Consider the following 26,317-nt stretch of genomic DNA (forward strand, 5'->3'; position numbering starts at 1 on the left):
TTAGTATTTTAATAATAGAGGGGACTCTAGTAGTTTAGAAGGGGTTCCTCTAGGACTATCTTATAGTTATAAGGCTAGTAGATTAGAAGTTTGTTAGCCTTAGCCTTGTTAAAGACGTCCTAATAGGAGTTATAGTTAGATAGGAGCTTCTAATCTATTAAGCTATAGTTAAGAGTATCCTATTTAGATAGGGTTTGGATCCTACGCTTAATCTTATACAGGCTAGTAGTAAAGAATTTATTAGAAGATTTTTTTATATTAAAATAGAAAGTATTAGTAGAAATAGTAGTAATTTAAAATTTTGCTAGTAGGGTAATAGTTAGTAATTAGACTAGGGTAGGTAGTATAATAGGTTTAGTAGCAGCCCTATAAGTAGCTAGGATTTTAAGTATACTACATATCCTGTTAATTAAACTAGGACTATTTTAGTTCTAGTTCTCTTCTGAATCCTAAAGGGCGTCTCTTTACAAGATATTATAGGTAACTAGAGTAGATAGCACTTGCTAGTAGAGTTGTACTAGAATAGGAGGTGCAGGGTTGTAGGTTAGAGGATATTTCTCTAGCTAGATTAGTTAAGATTTATCTATATTAATTAGGATTTAGAACTGTTTTAGCTAGTGTTGTCTAATAATACAATCCTAAGAACCTAAGTCTACTATTATAAAGGGGCAGTTATAAACCTTTTAGCCACTAACTATTATGTAAAGCTAAATATAGTAGGCAACTAGGGAGGTAATCTAGTCCTAGAACCCTTTAATAGTAAGCTTATATAGTAACTTTTAGATAGGTACCCTAAGTATAGAAGAGATATTATAAGCAATTTTTAAATTAAGAAATAAGTAACCTTAGGCCCTAGTATCTACTAAAGCGTTTAGGCAAACACTAGATTTATTAAGGCATAGGGTTGTACGTGTAAGTAAATAGGAACTAATAAATAATTTAGTTAAGGAAAGGTTTAACAGGTTATATTAAGTTAGGCCTAGGAAGGAGAATCCTCCTAGGCGTTATTATTTCCTGTCTAATAGCTATCTAAATTAGTTAATTTAGTAGTATCTTCTTCCTTAGAATTCTTAATAACCTGTTCTATATCTATAGCCTAAATCCTAGGGGGTTTAGGGCAGTTACTAGAGAAGTGCCTAGGCTTTCTATAATTATAGCAATTTACTAGGGTTCCTGTTATAGTAGCGCTAGGAGTGGCTAGTGAAGTAGATAGGGGTTAATTATTTTAAGGGATAGTGCCTTATTATTGCAAGTAGGGTATATAAGGTTTAGCTGTTAAGGGTCTATTATAGGGTTTCTAATTAGCGTCTAAATAGGACTAATTTCTAGAGTATTAGAAGGGGGTTAGTCCTTTTCTAGATAATAGAGTAGTCTAGGTAGGAGTAGATAAGGTAGGGTATAGGCGGCGTTCTATATTAAAAGTAGTAAGATAATCTACTATAGTCTTAAAATTATTATGCTAATTCTGTTAGAAAGTAAGGTTTAGCATCCTTAAGGAAGGTGTAATCTTTATCTAGAGGTAGTAATACTACTCTAATTAGGGTACTTCTCCTCTAATAGCAAGACTCTAGAATTATAACTTAAAAATAAGGAATATCTTAATATTAGTTATATATAGGTAGTTAAATATAGTCTAACTCTTAGCTATCTTATTTCTAGTAATAAAGTAAGTTTAAAGGAGGGTAATTATTTCCTTAGCTTTTTAGAACTAAAGACTTAGGGAATTAGATAGGTAACGTGGCTCTAAGTATTCTCTTGCTAGTCCTAAGCAGTGTCCCTAGACTAACGCTATCTAAGCTCTAGAAGAGGGGTAGTAATTAGTATTAATCTCTAGCCTATCCTAAATAGATGCTTGCTATTATCTAAAAGTAGGATTAGCACTATTACTAAGTGTAGAGATATTTAGCGTCTTTTTAGATTATCTCTTAGCTTTTATAGCATATACTATAGGGTTTAATATAGAAGCTAAAGACTAGCCTAGTTAGGTAGTACCTTATATCTCCTTATAGAGGGAGGTGTTATATAACTAATTAGTAAGTTACTTAACTTATTTCTCTAACCTCTTCTTTTTAAATAGGGTTAATATATATTTATCTTTAAGGTAGGTGTTGCTTTAAGATTTCCTAGGAGCATAAGGTACCTTAAGAGATAGATAGGAAGTGGGTCCTTCTAGGAGGGCGTTATTAATTAAGTCTTCCTTATCTAATTTCTTTCTATTAGTAAATAGGCTTTTAAAAGTAGCTAAACTAGATACCCTTCCTTTACCTTTGTCTAATATTTTATAGTTAATAAGAATAACAAATCTTTTCTTTAGGGGGTTTAGTTGTAGGAGGATATTAGCTTTGCCTCTAATTCCTCTAGGCTTTTAGTAGTCTCTAGGTCTCTACCTTAACGCAATCTAACGCGATTTTTCTAAAGGTAATATAGCACTACTTATAGGTCTAGAAGTCTAAGCCTATAGGCTTTAGTTGTTAGAAGTTCTAATAGCTATTCTAACTATAGAGTTGCAGGGTTAGATAGCTATTAGAAGTAAATTAGTAGCTTAAAATAACAATAAGTGCAATATTCTTAAATGCTGTTACTAGCTAGGATAATATTCTTCTTATAATATAACAACTTAGGTAGGTAGGGTATCTAAAAGGTATCCTATATAACTTAAAGGCATATAGGAGTGCGCGTCTATATAGAAAAGGATAAGATTCCTACACCTATAGGTCTTGTACGAAAGGACAAGAAGAACATGCCTATTCTAACTATAGGCAAGCTGTTCTCTATATACATTAGTAAGTCGGGCCTTTATTGGGCCTGACTTAGCATAGAACAATAGGCAGGCAATTCTGCCTTATTGTTACAATTATTAGCTGCCTAGATCTAAAAGCAAGATTTGCCACGCTAAGGGAGCGTTATAATGTTATTATCTTGCATAATCTTAACTATACTAAGCTTATATTAGTTAAGTATTAAGCTCTTAAAATTTTTAAATACCTATATAATCTTATTAAGGTTTTTAGCTTGTAGTAGATAGGTATAAAGCTTTCCTAAGTAGTTACACTTTAATACTAAGATCTATTGCTTATAAGCTATACCTGTTAGCATGTTAAATAGATCCTATAATACCTAGTAGTATAGACGTAGTAATCTTTCCCTTAGTTATCTTAATATAACCTGTTAGGCATGTGTAATAGCGCAGTGCTTGCATTTGCTTCTAAGAGTTCCTTTAATCCTAACGTTTATTACTAACTTAACTAGAGCTTTAAGTGCCTTAGGTCCTAAATAGCCTAATTATTAGTGCTAAAGCTCCTTACTGTCGTGTCTTAGGTAAGCTATCTAGGATTATTAGGGTTGTTTAGGCACTATGCTTTAGATTATTAGATAAGGAGTAGAGGGCTTATATTCTAGAAAAGTTAAGTTAAACTTGCGCAGTAACTTGGCTAATACAACGCTCTTTTCTAATAATCTAAACTATAAGGTGGCATCTAGCCTAAGGAACTAAACTCCTGCTTTAAGTAATTAAGCTTCTTATATAATATTTATATAAAAACCTTCTACTAACACCACGTTAGTAAGCACTAAATCTTCTGTTTTTAGACCTCTAGGACTATTAAGAGTATTAGGGATTACTCTAGTCCCTCTACCTAAGATTAGAAAAGCTTAAGTTCCTGCTTTAACTGTCTTATATTTAACTAATCTAAACAAGCTTTCTACTAGGTAGCTTATATTATTAACTAGGTGTACTACACCCCTGTTGTTAAAGATAGTGCTCTTTAATAGAGTATAAGCTTCAAAGTCTATAGTTAAATAGATCCTGTTTGTTTTCTCTGCTATTAACATAAGGTTAATTAGTGCCGCCTAGATACTGCTTAGATAGGTGATCGCGTTTGCCTTACTACCATAATCTTGATTAATAGGATAGGACTTGATTAGAGCTTTTCTTATCTCTTTAAATTTTTAATTCCTATTAATCTTTTTCTTAATCTCTAATTATTAAGTAGTAGTAAGCTTGTTACCTATATTAGTCTAAGCTTTAATAACGTTTTTACACTTAGGAGGTTTCTATAGGTAGGATCTACTATATAGGCATAAAGACTCCTTCTTAGGTTAATTAGAAGTTAGAGCTCCTATTATTGCAAACACTCTAGGACCTTTAGAGCTTAATCTTATATTGTTCTCTTAGAGTAGTAATAAGTAGATCTTAGTAACCTATAGGAGGTTATAAGTTAGCTCTCCTATTACTAACTTTTTAATAATCCTTTAAAATATAGTTTAACCCTAATCTAGTAAGATCCTAGTAGATAGAGCTTTAAGATAATCCTATACTACGAGCTATCCTTTAATATTAGGAATGTTGTATACCTTAGCTTGCGTATATAGGATTATCCACTCCTTCTACTAGTAATTAGCGTCTTAGCCACTTATCTTTGCCTTAGTAAGATAAGCTTTGTACTATAATCTCGCTAGTGTTACAGCGCTTGAATTAGTTAGCGCTAGGTTATTGCGGAGCACTTAGATAAGTGCTTAGAGGGTTACTCTTCCTTAATTAATAAGCTCTATATAGGCTAGGGTAACAATCCCTTAATCTACTATGTTATTAACCTATATAAAAAGGTTCTAGATTACTAATAACTTTAATGCCTAATCTAATAAGCAGGCTTAGTACTAAGCTATTTTAAGTTTGTACTGCTTGCTTATTGTGTTAGATAGCGCGATATCTATTAGTATATTAGGCTTAATAGGTTTATTCTTAAAGTGGTTTTTAGCATCCTAAGCCTTAGGGTCTACCTCTACCTAGATCCCTTTAGTTAGGGCATGGTATCTGAATTAAATGTACTAGGTGGGCTAATTAGATAATCTAGTAAGTAGGATATCCCCCTTTAGAATTTAGTTGCTTATAGGAGAAGAGTAATAAGTAAGCTTCTAGTTAAGAAATAGTATAGAAAGATAGAGCTTGCTAGCTTAGTAATTAAGTTAAGTAGTACGCTTAAATAGATAGGACAATCTTTAATAAGGTAAAGCGCGATCTAGGCTTATAACTATAGAAATTTAGATTACTAAGGTTAGGAATAATTTAGGAGATAGATTATTTAATTATCTCTACTATAATTAGACTTATATATATAGACCTTTAGCTACCCTTACTAGAAGGTATATAATTAGTAAACCTTCATTACTAGAGCTCCTTCTTTTATTAGCCACTTAGTAGTAAGCTAGCAGTTAATTAGATAGTAGGTTATACAAGGGTATTAACAAGGATTAATTGGGATTAATTGGGATCAAGATGCTCTATAATCCGGTTGTTATCCCTCCTGCAATAGTAAGGATAGAGGTATAAATTAGGAAGAGTTAGGTTAAGATAGTAAAGGAGTTAAAAAAGAATTAGGCTATCTATATTAAGAATAAGAAGCTTATATTTAGTAAGGATAGGGATACTAGGGTACCTAACTAATCCTACTTTAGTATAAAGGGGGTATAGCCTACTAAAGTAAGAGAGTAGTAAAGGTATAATAGATAAATTAAGTAATTAGAGACTCTAGATACTATTAAAAAGTATCTAAGAACTATTAAAGAGGAATAGAAAGTAGAGGGATCTAGGCGCTTAGGGCTAGGCTTTATAGGAAGCCTAGTAAGGGCGTAGAGGAGAACTATCTTATTAAGTTTAGGTTTAAGATTAGAGACCTTAGATACTTTAACTCCCTTACCTAAAGCTTAATAGGCTAGGAACTAGAGTTATAGACCTAGAGGAGGAGAGTAAGGGCTAAGCTTAATAGGGCTAGGTTTAAAAGAGGGGGAGGTTTATACTATAGTATAGGGTATATAGGAGAAAATAAGGGTTAGCCTAAAAGTTAGGTAGGTTAAATAGTATAAAGGTATAAAGGATTAAAGGATAGAATGGTAGTACTTCTAAAGACTTTACTTTAACTCTATAATATTAACTTTTCTCTTATAATCTAATATTAAATTTATATCCTCTACTATAGAATTACTACTATTAAACCTAGCCCCTCCTACTTCTCCTTGTTTAAATAGGTTACTATCCCTATTAGTTTACTAGTAGTTAATTAGATAGTAGGTTATACAGGGGTATTAATTAGGATTAATTAGGATTAATTAGATTAAGATACTCTATAATCTAGTTATTATCCCTCCTGTAATAATAAGGCAGAATTGCCTGCCCATTATTCCATGCTAAGTCAGGCCTAATAAAGGCCTGACTTACTAATGTATATAGAGAACAGCTCGCCTATAGTTAGGATAGGCATGTTCTTCTTGTCCTTTTATATAAGACCTATAGGTATAGGAATCTTATTCTTTTCTATATAGACGCGCACTCCTATATGCCTTTAAGTTATATAGGATACCTTTTAGATCCCCTACCTACCTAAGTTGTTATATTATAAGAAGAATATTATCCTAGCTAGTAATAGTATTTAAGAATATTCTATTTATTATTATTTTAAGCTACTAATTTAGTTCTAGTAGTTATCTAACCCTATAACTCTATAGTTAGAATAGCTATTAGAACTTCTAACAACTAAAGCCTATAGGCTTAGACTTCTAGACCTATAGGTAGTGCTAGATTACCTTTAGAAAAATCGCGTTAGATTGCGTTAAGGTAGAGACCTAGAGACTACTAAAAGCCTAGAGGAATTAGAGGCAAAGCTAATATCCTCCTACAACTAAACCCCCTAAAAAGAAAAGATTTATTATTCTTATTAACTATAAAATATTAGATAAAGGTAAAGGAAAGGTATCTAGTTTAGCTACTTTTAAAAGCCTATTTACTAATAGAAAGAAATTAGATAAGGAAGACTTAATTAACAACGCCCTCCTAGAAGGACCTGCTTCCTATCTATCTATTAAGGTACCTTGTGCTCCTAGAAAATCTTAAAGCAACACCTCCCTTAAAGATAAATATATATTAACCCTATTTAAAAAGAAGAGGTTAGAGAAATAAGTTAAGTAACTTACTAATTAGTTATATAACACCTCCCTCTATAAGGAGATATAAGGTACTACCTAACTAGGCTAGTCTTTAGCTTCTATATTAAACCCTATAGTATATGCTATAAAAGCTAAGAGATAATCTAAAAAGACGCTAAATATCTCTACACTTAGTAATAGTGCTAATCCTACTATTAGATAATAGCAAGCATCTATTTAGGATAGGCTAGAGATTAACGCTAATTACTACCCCTCTTCTAGAGCTTAGATAGCGTTAGTCTAGGGATACTGCTTAGGACTAGCAAGAGAATACTTAGAGCCACGTTACCTATCTAATTCCCTAAGTCTTTAGTTCTAAAAAGCTAAGGAAATAATTACCCTTCTTTAAACTTACTTTATTACTAGAAATAAGATAGCTAAGAGTTAGACTGTATTTAACCGCCTATATATAACTAATATAGAGACGTTCCCTATTTTTAAGTTATAATTCTAGAGTCTTGCTATTAGAGGAGAAGTACCCTAATTAGAGTAGTATTACTACCTCTAGATAAAGATTACACCTTCCCTAAGGATGCTAAACCTTACTTTCTAATAGAATTAGCACAATAATTTTAAGACTATAGTAGATTATCTTACTACTTTTAATATAGAACGCCGCCTATACCCTACCTTATCTACTCCTACCTAGACTACTCTATTATCTAGAAAAGGACTAACCTGCTTCTAACACTCTAGAAACTAGTCCTATTTAGACGCTAATTAGAAACCCTATAATAGACCTTTAACAGCTAAACCTTATATACCCTACTTGTAATAATAAGGCACTACCCCTTAAAATAATTAACCCCTATCTGCTACACTAGCTACTCCTAGTGCTACTATAACTAGAACTTGCTATAATTATAGAAAGCCTAGGCACCTCTCTAGTAACTTCCCTAAACACCCTAGGATTTAGGCTATAGATATAGAACAGGTTATTAAGAATTCTAAGGAAGAAGAAACTGCTAAATTAACTAATTTAGATAGCTATTAGATAGGAAATAATAACACCTAGGAGGATCCTCCTTCCTAGGCCTAACTTAATATAACCTGTTAAACCTTTCCTTAACTAAATTATTTATTAGTTCCTATTTGCTTGTACGTATAACCCTATACCTTAATAGATCTAGTATTTGCCTAAATACTATAGTAGATACTAGGGCCTAAGGTTACTTATTTCTTAATTTAAAAATTGCTTATAATATCTCTTCTATACTTAGGGTACCTATCTAAAAGCTACTATACAAGCTTACTATTAAAGGGTTCTAGGATTAGATTACCTCCTTAGTTACCTACTATATTTAGCTTTATATAATAGTTAGTAGCTAAAACGTTTATAACTACCTCTTTATAATAGTAGACTTAGGTTCTTAGGATTGTATTATTAGGTAATACTAGCTAAAATTGTTCTAAATCCTAATTAATATAGATAAATCTTAACTAATCTAGCTAGAGAAATATCCTCTAACCTACAACCCTGCACCTCTAATCCTAGTATAACTCTACTAGCAAGTGCTATCTACTCTAGTTACCTATAATATCTTGTAAAGAGAAGCCCTTTATAATTAAGAGGACAACTAGAACTAAAATAGTCCTAGTTTAATTAATAGGATACGTAGTATTCTTAAAATTCTAGCTACTTATAGGGCTGCTACTAAACCTATTATACTACCTACCCTAGTTTAATTACTAACTATTACCCTACCTATAATATTTTAAATTGCTACTATTTCTACTAATACTTTCTATTTTAATATAAAAAAAATCTTCTAATAAATTCTTTACTACTAGCCTGTATAATATTAAGCGTAGAATCTAAACCCTATTAAAATAGGATACTCTTAACTATAGCTTATTAGATTAGAAGCTCCTATCTAACTATAACTCCTATTAGGACGTCTTTAATAAGGCTAAGGCTAATAAACTTCTAATCTACTAGCCTTATAACTATAAGATAGTCCTTGTAAAGGGCTTAGGCTTATGCCTAAGCCTAGGTCTAACACAAGACAGACCAAGTCTAACACTACTACTAAGCGAACACATTGCACACCTATAAAAAGGCGCAGAGGGCTTATCTCTTCTTTAAGATACTAAATACTATTATTAACGCTTATTATATTCTCTCTTAGGGCTAGTCTATAATATTTTAGTATCTTCTTCTAAACATACTATAATAGTAATAAGAGATAGACGCGCTAGATATTTAGAATAATTAGGTGTAACCTAATATAGTAGAAAGGCTAATATAATAGGTCTATAGATTAATAGAATAATAGGCTTAAGACTCTACTATAATAGCTATGCTATATTAATAGAATAAGGAAATACGCAATTAGATTCTATCCTAACCTTCCTCTAAGCCTGCTAGGTTTAATAATATACTACCTCTACCCCCTCCTACCTTATATTATAAACCCTTCCTAGTTAGCTTGCTATATAATAGCACTAAGGCAAACTTCTCCTCCTAGTAAATAACTATAGAGTTTAAACTATATGTAGATAAGGTCTTTATTAGGGATAAGGAGGCAAGGTTTATATATATTTAGTCCTAGTTATTACCTATAGTCTAGCGCGCTATAGCACTATACTTTAAGGATAGTGCACGCAAGTATTAGGATATAAGCAAGTTTCTTAACTATCTAGTATTCTATTATAGCAACTATTATAGGCAGGAGCGCGCCTAAGTTATGTTAGAACACTTATATTAGGGCTAAAATTAGCCTTTTATAGAGTTCTTTATAAATTTTGTGTAGCTCCTTATATAGTTAGGAGGTTTATACTAGGATAATAAATAGAAGCTTTTATAACTTTAGTAATCTCTTAATAGTTATATACGCTTAGTTTCCCTTAATAGGGGAGTCTCTAGGATAAACTATAACATAGCTATAGAGGAATATAAGATAATTATAGTAGATATTAAAATAACCTCTCTAGAACTAGGTTTTCTTTAGGCTAGTAAGTCTAAGGAACCCTAGTAGAAGTCTAACTTAGATTAGGACAGCGACACAAATATAGTAGAAGTAGCAGCCTTATTAAGTATACCTACTAAACTGCTAACATTACGTCCTAACTAGATCCTATAGGACCTGTTTAATATATAGAAACTAGTAAAGGTCTATACCTAGTGTAGATAGGGCAGTTATTTTATGCGTATATGCCTTAATACCTATTACTATAACTAGTAGGTGTTAAGATAGTTGTAGTATTAGCAAGCGGCCCTAATTTAGGAAACTAGCTGCCCCTAACTTTAGGCTAAGTTAGGGGTATAAGGAGGACACTATAATAGAGGAATTATTAATAGTAGAGGCTATTAAGTGTCCCCTAGATATTAAGGCTAGGTTAAATAATCCTCCTTTCTTTATTCCCCTCCTCCTAGGTAGAGTAGAGAATGTGCAAGTAATAGTTAATTTAGGGTGCTAGTGTTTTAGTGCAGTTAAGGAAAAGTTAGTAAGATAGATTAGTAGAAACTTTATAGATATTCCCCTATAACCCTTATAATATACCTAGGGAATTACTAAAGGTACAAGAATTTTATAGTTAGTAGTATTAGACTATAATTTAGATAGTTAGTAGTCTTAGCTTTTAGCCTATATAGTACCTAGTCTCTCTTATTAACTAATACTAGGCAGACTATAGCTATATAGAGAGGGTGTTGTTATAGATATTCTATAAGGCGAACTAATAATTAGGAAGGTAGGAAATATAGTAGTATAAGAGAGCGGGAGACGCCTATATCCTACCTATATCTCTATTATCTTAGGTTTAGTTATAGCAGGGTTACTAAATTAAGGACCCTAATAGGAAGATATATAGGTATAAACTTTTGTAATATATATACTAGATATTTTATAGGTAATATATAACTTACGCCTAATAAAATATCTAGGAAGTATTAATAAGGGAAGTCCTATTAATATACACACTATCTATATTACTAATAGCATAGTTCCCTATAAACCTAAGTATAAAACTAGAAAGATAAAGTTACTACTAGAACTATAAGAGTTTAAGGACCTGTTTAACAAAGAGTTAGCAAGTAGTTTGCTACCTTATTAAGGTAGTATAAATTACTATATTTAGTTAATAACTCTCCTAAATAGAACCTAGCCTAACCCCCTATAGGGTCCCCTATACCCTATATCTTATAATTAATTACTAGAACTAAGAATATAACTTACTAGATTAATAGACAAGGGCTAGATCTAAGCAAGCTCTTCTATAGCTAGAGCTCTAGTATTGCTAGTAAAGAAGCTATTAGGCGGTTAGCGCCTTTATATAGATTACTAGATGCTTAATAGTATAATAATATTAGACTAATACCTACTACTACTTATTAAGGAAACTTTGCACACACTATTTAGCGTAAATTAGTTTATAAAAGTAGATATTTACGCTACCTTTTATAAAGTTAGAATAGTAGAAGGTTATAAGTCCTTAATAGCTTTCTATACCTAGTTTAGGTTATATAAATAGTTAGTATATCTATTTAGTCTTAGTAGTGCGCTATCTACTTTCTAATAATATATTAATACTACGCTTATAGAGTTACTTAGATTGTATATAATAGCCTACCTTAATAATATCCTAATTTATTTAGGAGGAGACTAGTTTAACTATATAGAAAAAGTAAAGCGTGTACTTATACTATTAAAAGAAGTAGGACTATACCTAGACTTAGAGAAGTGTACGTTCTATATTAAGGAGGTACGCTACCTAGGCTATATTATTAAGGTAGGCAAATTACTTAGACCTAACCCTAAAAAGCTTAGGGCAGTATAGGAATAGGAATCCCCTAGGAATATAAGAGAGGTAAGAAGTTTTCTAGGTTTTACTAACTTCTACTATAATTTTATTGCAAAGTTTTCTAAAGTAGTAGCGCCTTTAAACTAACTAACTAGGAAGGACCCCCTATTCTAATAGGGAGAGGAAGAATAGAGTGCATTTAATATACTAAAAAAGGCATTTATATCTAGACTAGTACTAATATAATAGGACCTAGCTAAAGAAATATTATTAGAAGTAGACTATTTAGGATACACTCTTAGGGGTTGCTTATTATAAAAAGTTAGGGGCGTCTAGCGCCTAGTTGCTTACTACTCTATAGTATTAATACTAGAGAGATAAAACTATACTATATATAATAAGGAATTACTAGCTATTATTAAGTGTCTTAAAAGTTAGTTAGTAGAGCTATAGAGCGTTTATAAGCTATTTATAATATTTATAGACTATAAAAACCTAGAGTACTTTACTAGCCTTTAAAGCTTAAGTAAGTAATAGTGCTACTAGGTAGAGGAACTTTTAAAATACTAGTATATCCTATAGTATAGACCTAGCTATCTTATAGGATAACCTAATACCTTAAGTAAGTAACTATAAGATTTAAACTCCTCTAAAGCAACACTATAGTTAGTAATACGCCCTAAATTAATTTAGGTTATAGTATTAGAAGTAGAGGAGGCGTCTAAGTTACTAAAAGGCGCTAGCCTCTTTACTAACCTATATATATAGATACTATAGGATAAAGTAGTATTAGAAGATAAGATATACTAAGTGCGTCTTAATATAGTTTAGAAAGGCGCTAGGTCCTTCCTAGTTTTAGCTAATATAAAGTAATAGATTAGGGACTATACAATTAGCGCACATAGTACTTTGCTTTAGAGGGGCGTTATTTAGTTACTAATATAGGAACCCCTTATAACTACTATTATATAGTAAGTATATAAATTAGGTTTAGTAGGATATCTAGGGAAGAATATAATATTTTAAATACTACGCTATAACTATTATTAGGATAGAATATTAGGAGATATTACGTAGTATGTTTAGAACTGCTATTATTATAGTGCTTATATCTTCTAGAAGCGCTAATAGGGTCTATTATAACCTATACTAGTTGCGTTATAATACTAGTCCTAAATATCTATAGATTTTATAGTTAACCTACCTATAAAAGATAATAGTAAACCTTAGTTCCTATTAGTTATTACTAATAGATTGTCTAAATATATTTAGCTTAAAGTAATAGTCTCTATAGTAGCTAATTATTGTGCAAGGATCTTCTAGGACAACTAGTGGCAGTTCTAGGGCTTCCTATCCTCTATTATTACTAACTAAGGCTCTAACTAGTTAGGATCTTTCTAGATAATATTATACTAGATAATAAAGATAAACTAGTTACTATCTACTATATACCACCCCTAGACAGACAGTAGGATAGAGCGGGCAAACTAAGAGGTATAGGTAGTGCTGCGTATAATAGTATGCTTTAAGTAGACTAACTAGCCTAACTACCTACTAGCCTACTAACTTGCACTTAATAATAGGGACTCTAGTATAACTAGTATTAGCCTAAATCTACTTTTAAATAGGTATACTATAGACACACTATAAAAGATAATATTACTACTAGTAAAGCCTAAGAATCCTTATAGAGAGGCTATAGTGTTCTTGTCGCACCTATAAAGGGGTGTAGAGCTAGCGCAAGCTACTATTATATTCTAATAGTAATAATAATAAGAAGTAATAAACTAGTCCTAATACTTAGCTAAAAAGTTCCTAAAAGGTAATATAGTTTAGTTTATAATACGCAATATAAAGATAAACTAACTAAGTAAAAAGTTTAACTAGCTATAGGTAAAGTATAAAGTAATAGAAGTCCCTACTCTACTTATAGTAGTATTAGATTTACTAGGGAACTTGTATAAGACTGTGCATATAGATCTGCTAGAGAGAGCTACTAATAACCTGCTACTAAGCTAGAAGCTTTAGGACTTATAACTAGGTCTAATAGTTACTCTAGAAAATAAAGATATAATACTAGATAAATAGGAAGTAGAAGAGATCCTTTATGCAAAGAATATAAGAGGAAAAGGAAAGTATTAAGTCCTAGTAAAATAGAAGGGGTATATTAATCTAATATTACACCTACTAGAGGTAGTGTAGGATACTAAGGCTCTAGATAGGTTTAAGGAATAGTATAGGGATACTACGTATAATAATAGCCTAATACATATAAAAGCTAGGAGGTAAGGGTAAAAGGAAACTAAAATAATAACTTAGACCTTTATTATAATTAAGAAGTAGAAAAGTATTAGAGATATCTTTTATTTATCCTAATAACACTCTAAGTAAGTGCCCTACTACTAAAGTTTTATAATATAGCTAATAATTAGGTAGTAGTATCTGTACTATTACTATCTATAACTAACCCCTCTCTAGCCCCCCCTAAACTATTATTTATATTATTCTAACGCCTCTATATCTCTTAGTAATAGTAGTAACGCTTACGCGCAGCGTAGGTAGGGGAAGACTTAGTTAACAAGTATAAGTAGCAGTAGTAGTAGTAGTAGGAGGAGGGTAGTACTTTAATAGCTTGCTAACGCGCAGCACCCTAGGCCTAAAGAAAGTAAATATTAGAATAAATATAAAGAGAATAAGGGAAAATTAATACTAATAATAAGAGTCTTAATACTATAGGCAGTACGCTTAGCAGCGCTCTTAAGCTTATTAATATAAAGGTTAGTTTAGGCCTAGGTCTTGTTTATATACTAGTTAATACGCTAGAAGGTAACACTAGTAGTAGTAGCAAGCTATATAATATTATTATTACTATAACTACTACATAAAGGCGTAATAGTAGACTAAAGTAGAAATACTAGAGTACTAGTAGTAGATAGAATAATAGTACTAAGCTAATACTAATTATAGGCGCGTGAATAGGTAGTAGGGGTAAGTAGAGTAATAGTGTTATTAGTTTAAGCCCTTAATATAAGATCCTTAAAATAATAGTAGAGCTAGTAGAACTATAGTATAAACTAGTAATAGGTACCTTTAGTAGGTTTCCCTATAAAAGTGCTAAGGGTCCCCTTCTTTATAATATAAAGGTAATCCTCCTAGTAACTATAATAAAACTAAAGCTAGTTACAGAGGGCTTAGTAAACGTTAGGATTATTAGTAAGGATAGCTTCTAACTAAGTATAAGTCTTATAGCTATAATAGCAGGACTTATATAAGCGCCCTAGATATAGTTAGAACTTGCTATAAAGAAAATAAAAAATTAAGGGGAACTTGCTACTACCCTCCTAATAGTTACACTTACTAAAGAGATAAAGCTAGTTAATACACTAATTATAGGGAAGTAGCTTTATAAAGCTACTATTATATTCCTTATTATCTAAGTTACTAGAAATAATAAAGCTACTAAGTAACTAGGTTTAGGGAGATGTGTGCTAAATAAAAAGTTAGTGCAGGAAATATAGGGAGAATATTAGAAGTACGCACCTTATCTTAGTAGGCCTAGCGCAGGGTCTAACTACCTTATAGTAGATCCCTACTACTAGCACTAGCAGCTATAGATAAGGATATAATAGGGGCTAGATAGGCAGGATTAATAGAAAAAGAGTAGAGAGAGGGCTAATTAGTAGGGGGAAATCTGTTGTATAACAAAGTAAGTTTAGGAAATTTATAGTAGGGTAGGATAGCTATATTAGAACTTTTATAGTAGGGTGCTAAAACAAGCGTATAGACGCTACGCGCGCGTACTACTTAATATACAGGCCTGTTATAAATTAGGAAGGAATACAAAGATATAATAATAAAACTAAAAAATATAGTAATAAAGCCTAATATAGATTATAGAGGATAAAGATATAACCCTAGACCCCTAGAAAGACAATTTCACGATAGTTTATAGGGGAAGGTTAGGGGTATGTAAAGGACTTAGGCTTATACCTAAGCCTAGGTCTAACATAAGATAGACTAAGTCTAACACTACTACTAAGCAAACACACTAGACACCTATAAAAAGGCGTAGAGGGCTTATCTCTCCTTTAAGATACTAAATACTATTATCAACGCTTATTGCATTCTCCCTTAAGGCTAGTCTATAACATTAATATTCTATATGGACGATATCCTATTACTCTATTACTAAAACCACGTAAGCTAAGCTTACAAAGTTATCTAAGCTCTAAAGCAAAGATATACTATAGAAGAAAAGGAATCTGTAAGCTAGTTTCTAGGGGTAAGAGTAATCTAGGATAGAAAGAGATAGATAATAACGCTTATTTATAATAAATATATTAACAAGATTATAAAGAAATTTAATCTAGTAGAGATAGGAAAATTCCCTACTACACTACTATTAAGTAAAGATATTAAAAAGAGTACTAGAGAAGCCACTAAAAAGGAGATTAAGGACTATTAGGAGCGCGTTAGATTAATCCTTTATACCTTAATTATAGTGCGCCCTAATATTGCCTATATAGCCTCTTAGCTCTCCTAATACCTTACTAACCTATCTAAATAACACTTTAATACAGTTAATTAAGTAATTGTCTATCTATACTATACTTAATACTAATTAATCTAATATAGGAATAGGGATCCTAATAAGCTTATAATATATAGTAATACGTTATTTACTAATAATATTAATACTTAGTAATTATTATATAGATACCTAATTACGCTCTTTAGAGGACCTATTATTTAGAAGGCAGCTTAATAAGCAATAGTTACTACTTTAACTACTAAGGTAGAGCTCCTTGCGCTTAAGTAAGTAAGTAAAGAAGTAATAGCGTTAAAACGCTTTTTAACTAAAATACACCTTACTTTAGATACTACCTAAATAATTAATTATAATAATTAATAAACTATTAGGTTAGTAGTAGGTAATAATAAAAGGATTACTACTAAGCTACGCTATATAGACATTTAAAATATATAGCTTAGATAAGAATATATAAAGGGATCTTTCTATATTACCTACTTACCTACTAGTAATATACTAGCTAATAGGCTTACTAAAAACCTAACTATATAATAATTTATAAGGTTTAGGGAGCACCTAAAGTTATATAATAGTAGAGTATATATTATATAGTATTAATTAAAGTAAGGTAGTATATAAGATCTATTAATATATAATATAAGAATAACTAACTATAGCCTACCTCTCTATTATTAACTAGGTAGCTTCCCTAAGGAGCTTTATTACGCGTAAGAAGCGTGCCTTAGAGTCTATAGGGAGCTACCTAGGTTATTCCTACCTAGGATCTATAAGGGGAACCTTAAAGGAGCTAGAGTCCTTATTTTCTAATAAAGAGCTCTAGGCGCCCTTAGCTATAGAAGTAGCCTTACGCGCAAGCTTAGTAGTAATAGTAGTAGCTTTTACTAGCTCCTGCTACTTAGCCTTACTCTCCTTAAGGAGTACTAAGACCCTCTACTTCTTATCCTTAAGAAGGTCTTAGCTCTTACCTACCTACTTTCTTACTAGGAAGGATAGCGTAGAGTATTAGGTAAGCTTAGGGCTATTAGTTTATTAGTATAGATCTTACTAAGTATTATAAAGAAAAAAATTCTTATATAGATTATATATATTAGGATATAGCTATACCTAAAGAAGTACTACTAGTACTAAGTCCCCCTACTAGAAGAGTTATAGCACTTACTATTAGACTTATTAAAGAGTGTAGAGCGTAGATAATTTAGATAAGTTTTAGTATAATAAATACTAGGCTCTCTATAGTAGGAGGATCTTAGGGTCTCCTTAGGAGCTAGAGAGGGAGTAGGAGAAGGAGTAGGGGTATTAGGTAGGGTCTAGGGAGGAGCAGGAGCTAGAGTTAGAGCTAGAGTAGTAAGAGCTAAAGTAGGAGTACCCTTTTTTAGCTTCTTAATCTTAACTATAGTAGTAGTAGCTATATACTTAGCTACTATATACTCTATAATAGCCTTACGCTTAGTAGTAGTATACTCTTCTTTAGTAGTAGTAGCTTTAGTAATAGTAGCTTTAGTAGTATAGAAGGTAATAAGAGTAGTATAGGTAGAGTAAGTATAAGTAGTAGATTTTAACTTTAACTAAGATATAGGTTAGTAAGAATATAAGTATAGTTTAGATCTTTAGACTTATATAATCTTATAATTTAAGCTATAGTAAAGATTATAGTTAGGTAGATAGAGTTATAAAGCTTAGTCTAAATAATATCTAAGTGTATAAGCATAGGCTAAATAAGGAAGGCGTGCTAATTAGTATCTAAAAGGTAAGCTAATTTAACCCTTTAGATATATAACGCTCTAATTAGCTATACTACCTACTAACTATAAGTATAACTATAATAATAAAAAATCTACCTATACCTAGGGGGTGTGTTATAGGAGGGATATTAACTAGATTATAGAGCGTCTTAATCTAATTAATCCTAGTTAATACCTATATATAACCTACTATCTAATTAACTACTAGCTTACTACTAAGTGCCTAATAAAAAGCAGGAGCTCTAGTAAGGAAGGTTTACTAATTATTTACCTTCTAGTAAGGGTAGCTAAAGCTCTATATATATAAGTCTAATTGTAGTAGATACAATCTAATAATCTATCTCCTAAATTATTCCTAACCTTAGTGATCCAGATTTCCACACAGGGTCTAACATAAGCTAACCTAACCCTAACCCAACCTATACCTATTTACCACCCTAGTTAGTGGTACATCGGCGAACATCTTAGTTCCTAGACACTGCCTTCGAAGATTTCCTTTTATATGCTTATATGGAGTATAGCTAGTGAATTAACAGTTGTTAAAATGTAATATTGTTGCACATTGTATTTGTCTCCCTCTGGCTCGACTCGCGATTCTACAATGCACCGTTGATGAAGCTTGAAAACTTTACTTGAACATGGATTCTCAGATCAGAAACGTGATTATTGCTTTTTTTAAGATACGAGCATTCAAGTCAAAGACTATTTTATCAATGGATGATAGACTATGTTGGTGTTCAAGCGATACTTCGTCTCCGATCCACCTAGGCATGTTGGCAATGGCAGTTCGGTCCAAAGCCGAAGATCGGTCGTCCCAAGCTTCGCCGAACCTCAACGGCTAGGTAGCGATAAACCCTCACCACCTACAACCACCAAAAGTCTTCCTATCACGCAACCTCACCCACCGCATGCGCAATACTTTCTCCCCACCAGCTGCCAATCCTACCCCCGACCCCAATTGGCCGCTCTGTCCCCTACCCAACGGCCCAGCATGAACACAATCTCCCCCCCACCACAATTCAAGCGAATATCCGGCCCCAAGCGCGCCCTGGGCGTCGTAGTCGGCATATCCCTCGGTCTGGGCGCAAACGTGCTTCTGGCCTACAGCACCGCGAGCTTCTACACGCGCTCGACGAAATTCGTGCCCTTCGATGTCTCCTCACCCGACCTCACCACGTCTACCTTTCGCAAACACAACCCCGCTGGTAATCCCCCGGTCACCATTGACCACGCGGTCAAGGGGATTCCGTATGGCAAGCTGCCGCAAAAGTATTGGATTACGGGGCGGGATGGACGAATCAGTGTGGATAGGGCGCAATTGACGACGGATTTTTGCAGGGGGGTGTGGGGAGGACTTGCGTATAGGGTGCAGCGGAGGTATTTGGAGAGGAAGTACCGGGCGCTGCCAGGACGAGAGGGACAGCTTTGGGATGCGAAGGAGTTGCAAAAGAGCGATTACGGAGTTGGCACCAAGATAACGGATCATTTCGAGGTGGTGGAGCACAGCGATGACAAGGTCAGTGTTTGCGATTTCGCATGTTGGCATAGGACGGGATTTGCTGACACGATGGCAGGTGATTGTGCGATGTGGAGACTCGCCATTGAACCAGGACCCTCGACCCTCGGACGGCTTGTTTTCGATGGAGGTTAGCACCGACGACGACGCACAAATGGCGACCTTCCATCTCAAGTCGCTGTTTGTGGACACGACACCAGAGGGCAAAAATTCGCAGCCGCTGCCGTGGAACTTTCAATATGCGCATCGCTGGTACACAAAGCTGTGGATGGAGAGTGCAACGCGGAAGTTGTTGAAAGATGCTTAGGCTGGCATGATGAATGAGGAGAGCATCTATGCGATGTGAATGATTGCCATCCATGATGAACTATTTTGTACTAGTATTCAAAAGTCCCCGCCAAGTTAACCACGACATGATGCGTCATCCAACCGAGACCATAACCGACGAGGAAGTTTCCTACCCTCACTGAACGTTGTTCTTTTAGATTTCAACACGAGTTCACCGTCGACAAAAAGGACTGAGAACCCCATGCAAGCTCTCCAACCAGTCGGCCAACGATCCTATATTGACTTCACTCACACTTTCGAAAGCATGACAGCATCTCTGAAATAAAAATATGACAACACTCTCCGCTCCCCCACCGCACTGGACAAGCCTGCACGTAACATACTCAGCACACAGCATAGAGCATAAACCCCCTCTTCGCCCAGCGACCAGTGCATAGCGAAATGGTTGAAGTGTGACTCAAGTACTTGGAGTACAGTAGAGAATGTGGAAGAGGAAGATCAAGAAGATGAAGTTTAATATTGCACCTAGTACAAATATGGTCCGAACCCAAGCTCCTTTTAACATGTCAACTTCACCCTGTGTCCAGCGTTCTTGCAGTCAAGGGAGGGGGATGGCCTAGTCGTACTTGTGGAGTTCGATAGTGCGGGACTCGACGGTGAGGGTCCGAATAGCGCAGCACATCTCAGCTAGAATCCCCTTGAACAGACAGAAACTCATCATCATCATAATAACATCTCTTTTCTGCATTAGACGAACTACTGTATATGCTATCCAATTATTCCACTACCAGCGATGTCCTCTCGTGACATCTCCACCCATACGAGCAATTTCCCACTACGATCACCTTAAAAGTTTGGGAAAATGAGGCGTAGTGTGAGGGCCGTAGACTTTCGAAAGGACTAGTGTTCACGTGTTGGCGTTATGGTACAGGTTGTATCTGTATGATACGTTGCTGTGTAAGTACCATTATCGACATAAAAGAGTTATATGAACGTTATATATTTCGCCCAATTGCTCTTCACTACTTCACAGGTTGTAGATACGACAACGAGTGCGCAAGACATGTACACAATCCCACAAAAATGCACCATGACCACCCCACGCCTCGCTATAACGAAAAACTACCTCAACTTCCCCAGCAAACCCCCTACATACTCTGCGATCCCCAACATCTTCTCCTCCTCCAATCGCCTCCCCACAATCTGCACACTAACATGTGCACCGTCGTAGATGTCCGGATCATCTGTGTTCAGCGTCAGTATCGCGCACCTCTCACCATGATATAACAAGGGTATCCAGGCACAAAGACTAGGACATAATAGACAAAGAGAAGAAAAAAACTCACAATCATCCTGAATCTCCTCATCCAACCCACTCAAGGCCGAAAACGCGCCAACACGGCCATCAATTCCCTTGTCCACCGTACAAACCGGCACAACCACACTCGTATAATCCAGCGCATTCACCCAAGTCGAATACCCATAATATGCATACCGCTCCCGTCTCGCGCTCGCAAACGGCGCAACGGGACACACGACCGCGTCCACCTTTCGTCCGCTCCGGCTCGCCTGCGCAGTGCTGGCCCAGTACGCGAGATAGGCTCTGCGCAGACCGCACAGCTTGCGGTTCGTCGCTGCGATGCGGGAGGCGGTGAATTCCTCGTCCGGGGCTATGGTATTGTAAAAGGAGACTTGTGGGGGCATGGGTTCACCGGAGAGGGCAAAGGCGGATTTGACGTCGGCGCCTGCGTCGAAGATCCACGCGTTGAAGCCTGTGTCTATGATTTCTTGGTGGCTGGGGGGCGTCCAGGTGAGGACTTCATGGCCGGCATTGCGTAGTGCGGTGACGGTTTGATCGATGGCGCGGAGGACGGGCGGGTGCGGTGTGATGATACCGTCTGTTCGCATGACGGCGAAGACGAGGCCGCCGTCTGAGCCAGTGGCGCGGTTCTGGATGTCTTGCTCGGGATCTGGGCGCCATGGGATTTCGTGGACGGCGGGGTCTACGTTCCACGGTTCTTGCTGTAGGATGGCCTGTGTGATGAGGCGTAGGGAGGCGGCGTTGGTGGCGAGCGGTCCCACGACGGAGAGAACGGTATTTTGTCCGTCCATAGAATTCGCCATGCCGTGGTAAGGGAGACGACCTGTCGAGGGACGTAGACCGTAGAGGCCGTTGAAAGCAGCTGGGATACGGATGCTTCCACCGATGTCTGTGCCCAGACCTACGGGTGCTATGGGGCTATCAGTTCATAGAACATATACTCACTCATGGCTGACAAGGGATAGAAACACAAAAGAAGAGAAGAAAGAAAACGTACACCCTCTCGCCCCGATCAAGGCACCCTCTCCCCCACTACTCCCCCCGGCCGTCAATCTCTTGTTCTTCGGATTCAGCGTATACCCTATGATATTGTTCACCGTCTCGCCAGACATCAGCGTAGCCGGCACACTCGTCTTGACATAGAGCACTGCGCCCGCCCGCCTCAGCAACTCCACCATCTCACTCTCGACCACCTTTTCGTTGCCTGTGCCCTTGACCCCCTCAAAAGTGCCCAACCAGCCCACATACCCCATGCTGGTTTCTACGCCTCGTACGTGGAATTGATCCTTGAGCGACACGGGGACGCCGTGCAAGGGGCCCACAGTTCGACCGTGGGTGGCGTAGTAGGCATCTAGTTCCTTCGCCGAGGCAATTGCAGCGTCGAAGAAGATTTCATGCAGGCAAGAGAGAAGTTGATGAGCTAGGGAGGCGGCGTGGCAGAAGGCGAGAGTGACGGATTCAGCGGTCCAAACACCTGCTGCGATTTTGGAAGCAATGACATTGGCGGGGGACTGAGTCATTGTTACTTCAGAGGAGGTGAGGAATCGCTGCATGTATGTTGTTACATCCGGTTGTTCTTCTACAGTGGGGATGGTGGTGAGACGCCATTCAGGTGGTATGGCAGCGAGTATGGACTCGCGCTTTGCTTTGGCGCTGGCTTCCCAAGTGGCCGTCATGTTTTCTTGCAAGGCGGAAGCTTGTTACAGCTTACAAAATGGTAAAGATGTTATACGGGTATGGATAAAAGAAAAGGGGTACCGGCACAGATGGCACATGGTGCTCACTATATGCCTGTCTCTCTATCAGTACCCATGCTGGTGGAGTCGATTACGCAGCACCAATGTTGCGGAAGCGGGTGATTGATAGCCGCGGTGTACTAGGGATACGATCCAATGGCGGGCGAGGTAGCTGCGACGTCTCTAAGTCATCTGGGTTAGGTATTTTCGCATTCGTGGGTTGTCGAATGATAGCAGTTGATGGACGGGAAGAAGGAGGGGTAGTTGGAGTAAATTGGGGTAAGATATCGATAACGGTGATACACCGGACATAAGGCGTACAGCAGATCAAGGGGTTTCGATCTCTGTCTGATGTTGTAGCAATGCATAACAGTTTCCCTTGTACCTATCAATGCAGTCATCAACTTGAGTGGAGTAGACCGTCCCAATTCAACAATAATATTTACCAGGTCTAAGAATATGAAGCTATGGTGGTATCTTCCGTGCGAATGTCAGTCAAGTGCGTCAAATATGCGAAAAGAAATTCGTCAAAGATACCAAAACAGGCCGGATGCAGAAGAATGAAACTTGCGACGCTCGCTCAGCTCAGACAGTCTCGACGTAGTTACTGAAGTCCATGGTCAGCTGATACCCATCCAGGCGGATTCCATCAATCACAAAGAACATACCTTGGGAATATACCCTCCCGGTCGCCTATCCTACCCGTCCACCAGTCCGTCTCGTTGTCTGTTCTCTTCAGAATGGTGATGACCTCGCCCTTCTTAAAGGCCAAGTCGCCGGGCTGATCAGCATCAAAAGTAAACTTTGCAATGGCTTGATCTGAGCCCAACCCCGCCTTCTTCTGACCAAACACTGGTTTCGGCGCCGTCGGCCGTCCAGGCTTCCGATCACTATAGCTGTAGTCGTCGTTGAATGTCGAAGCACGCCCCCTGCTCTGCATGGTATCAAAGGTCTCATTCGGGTTGGCGCGCGTAGAGAAGGAGCGGTTGATGTTGCCTGCAGACGAGGGTTGGCGGTCGTAGACATCGTCAGCCCAGGTGGCGCGTTTGGGGTTGTCGGTATATTGGTATTCGTTGTTGTTGGCATAGCCCTGGCCCATGGAGCCTGTTCGGTCGCGTCGCACGCCCTCGCCCATGGCCGAGCCCTGGCGCCCCTGCCATACCACATTGTCGTGCGAGTCGTCGTATACGGGTATGTCGTTGTACATGGCGTCGTTGGTAACGTTGGCTGCACCTCCCACACCGGCAAAGACGCGCGAATTGAGGACGCTGAGCAGCGGGGCAGCGGCAGGTGGGGGTGGGACTTGCCCGCTCAGCAGCTCTCGGGCGGTCCAGCGGCGGCCATACAGCTTCTCATTGGCGTCTCTCCGCTCGATGATACCGCTGCCTTCCAGACTGACGCCCGCAAACAGGCCCTTGGTCTTGCTGTAACTGAAGATGCCCGCGACGCTCTTCAGACTGGCTGCGCCGGCTGCCTCGGCATTGCGCCCGACCGGCCCTGCGGCGATGGAGACGTTGCCACCCAAAGTCAGCGAACCTGCCTGGGCAAACGTGCGGACGGCCGAGGCGTCGTTGAGGATGAAGACAAAGTCTGTGAGTTCAAAGCCAATCTGGCCACCAAAGCCGCCGCCGATGGTTCCGATGGCTGAGGGCGCCGACCAGGAGCCGTCTGCGAGGCGGGCGACAACCACACCCGAGCCGAATCGGGCTGTGCCGAGAAAGCCAGCCTTGAAGACGGTGAGGATAGCGAGGCCCTGGAGGATGGATAGATGTTAGTATATATGCTGCACTGTGTGCAATCCACGGTCTTGTTGACAAAGCGGTTCCTCCCCAAAGGCGCTGCCGGAACAGGCGGCAATGGGCACATGATGCCCTCCAACAAGTTACCTGCGCGACTATCACAAGAAAAAAAAATCATCCACTTTGTATCCTCACCTTTGCATTGGCAAGCACATTGGGCGGAATAATCTTGTCAGGACCAAAAGCTTGCCGAGGATCAACAAACGAAGCCAGAATCTTGCCCGTCTTTTTGCATTCGTCTGTCAGCTGTGTGTCAGCCAAAGGAGATAGTCAAAAGGTGCGGCGACAGCTACGTCACCGCAGGGCCCGCCATGGCGCAATCCTGGCTGGTCACAAAGAAAGGGCAAGACATACTGCTCATGGACGAGGGCAGCGGGTTGTTGAGGCTGAAGCCCATGGTGAAAGCCGTGTGTCTGTCTGGGAGGGAGTCTGGATGGGAGGGCGCAAAGGGAATGTGGTAGAGAGTAGAGTAGGTAAGTAAGTAAGTAAGTAGAGGGGGGTTAAGGGTGAGTAGCAGAAGGGTTCTGGTCTGTTGTGCTCCTTCGGCTTTCGGAGCAGGCTGATGGGCAAAAGTGTGGCTGAGTCCCCGCGTCAGCCAAACACGGCCAAGCACGCGCCTTGGCTGCTGGACAGACGCGCAACACTTCACCAAGCAGCAGAGACTTGACATGGCTACTAGGAGTAGAGTCCTCTAGAGTACTCTTCTGTTCTATTCTAGAGCATTCTTCCTACCTGCTACTCTACTCTACCATGATGATGCACACAGTAGAGTAGTAGCCTCTCTACCCTACACAAGAATGCACTTGGCATCACCCGACCCGTTGAACGCGTCTTCTTTGCCACCACAAGCCACTGCTCGCTGATGCCATTCTCTTCGTCATCTTCACTGCCTCCACCGTGCCCTACAGGACCGCGTCCTGTCTTTGCAATGGCATTTCCTTTTCCTTTGCCCTCACCCCGCCTTCTCCTTTTATTGTTCCTTTGTTCCTTCTTCTTTCCTTGTTCGTTCCTTCTTCTTTCCTTGTTCGTTCCTTCTTCTTTCCTTGTTCGTTCCTTCTTCTTTCCTTGTTCGTTCCTTCTTCTTTCCTTGTTCGTTCCTTCTTCTTTCCTTGTTCGTTCCTTCTTCTTTCCTTCGTTCTTTCCTTCCTTTCGAGCCTCTACCCTACTCAGGCTGCACCTACCTGACTAGACGAATACGAGATGCCGTCATGTGACCGCGTGCTCGACTAGACTCCTCCGCGGCCAACCCGTGCAATCTCCTCTCACCCACCTCGGCCTTTCAGAAAGAACAAAAAAACTTGTTTTTGCTGCCTGGAATCTGCCACAACACATTCCCCATGATACCTGACTACCCTTCCCCATTCAGCCCCTCGATCTATCATCAATCCAATGGGATCGCATGATTAACTTTCCAACAACCCAGCGGTAGCCAAGAACATCATCTTCCCTGAATGGTATCTCTACCACTCGGCCAGGGTACCCCTGCCTCTGCCAACCTTCTATTTTGGTCCATCTCCCCGCATACTCGAAACTGTGACCGAGGACTTGCTACACCAAAGACAGCCAATATGACTGTGAAGGTGACTCTTCCAAGTCTGTACAACCAAGTCTCCGCTCAACACCTCAAGGGTCAGTGAAGCGG

General features: G+C 37.8%; 3 protein-coding genes across 3 annotated transcripts; 1 reads left to right on the forward strand and 2 right to left on the reverse strand.

The window, feature by feature from the left end:
• Positions 1 to 18,739: 18,739 nt before the first annotated feature.
• IAQ61_001259 (uncharacterized protein) lies at positions 18,740 to 20,542 on the forward strand (the record flags this gene model as incomplete). The annotated part of the gene is made up of 2 exons (XM_003842411.2): positions 18,740 to 19,531; positions 19,590 to 20,542. Coding segments are annotated over 2 exons (1,041 nt in total), but the record flags the coding sequence as incomplete, so codon positions are not given.
• A 96-nt stretch (positions 20,543 to 20,638) lies between these two features.
• Positions 20,639 to 22,816, reverse strand: IAQ61_001260 (uncharacterized protein; the record flags this gene model as incomplete). Its single annotated transcript, XM_003842412.2, has 3 exons — positions 20,639 to 21,063; positions 21,166 to 22,050; positions 22,138 to 22,816. The coding sequence occupies 3 exons, from the start codon at positions 22,814 to 22,816 to the stop codon at positions 20,942 to 20,944; spliced, it is 1,686 nt and encodes a 561-aa protein (XP_003842460.2). The 3' UTR covers positions 20,639 to 20,941.
• A 645-nt stretch (positions 22,817 to 23,461) lies between these two features.
• Positions 23,462 to 25,270, reverse strand: IAQ61_001261 (uncharacterized protein; the record flags this gene model as incomplete). Its single annotated transcript, XM_003842413.2, has 4 exons — positions 25,030 to 25,270; positions 24,811 to 24,914; positions 23,545 to 24,629; positions 23,462 to 23,483 (listed from the first exon to the last, which is right to left on the reverse strand). The coding sequence occupies exons 1-4, from the start codon at positions 25,070 to 25,072 to the stop codon at positions 23,462 to 23,464; spliced, it is 1,254 nt and encodes a 417-aa protein (XP_003842461.1). The 5' UTR covers positions 25,073 to 25,270.
• Between the last annotated feature and the right edge of the window lie 1,047 nt (positions 25,271 to 26,317).

This window comes from Plenodomus lingam, assembly GCF_022343315.1.
Source record: "Plenodomus lingam strain CAN1 chromosome Unknown contig_12, whole genome shotgun sequence".
NCBI lineage: Eukaryota > Fungi > Ascomycota > Dothideomycetes > Pleosporales > Leptosphaeriaceae > Plenodomus > Plenodomus lingam.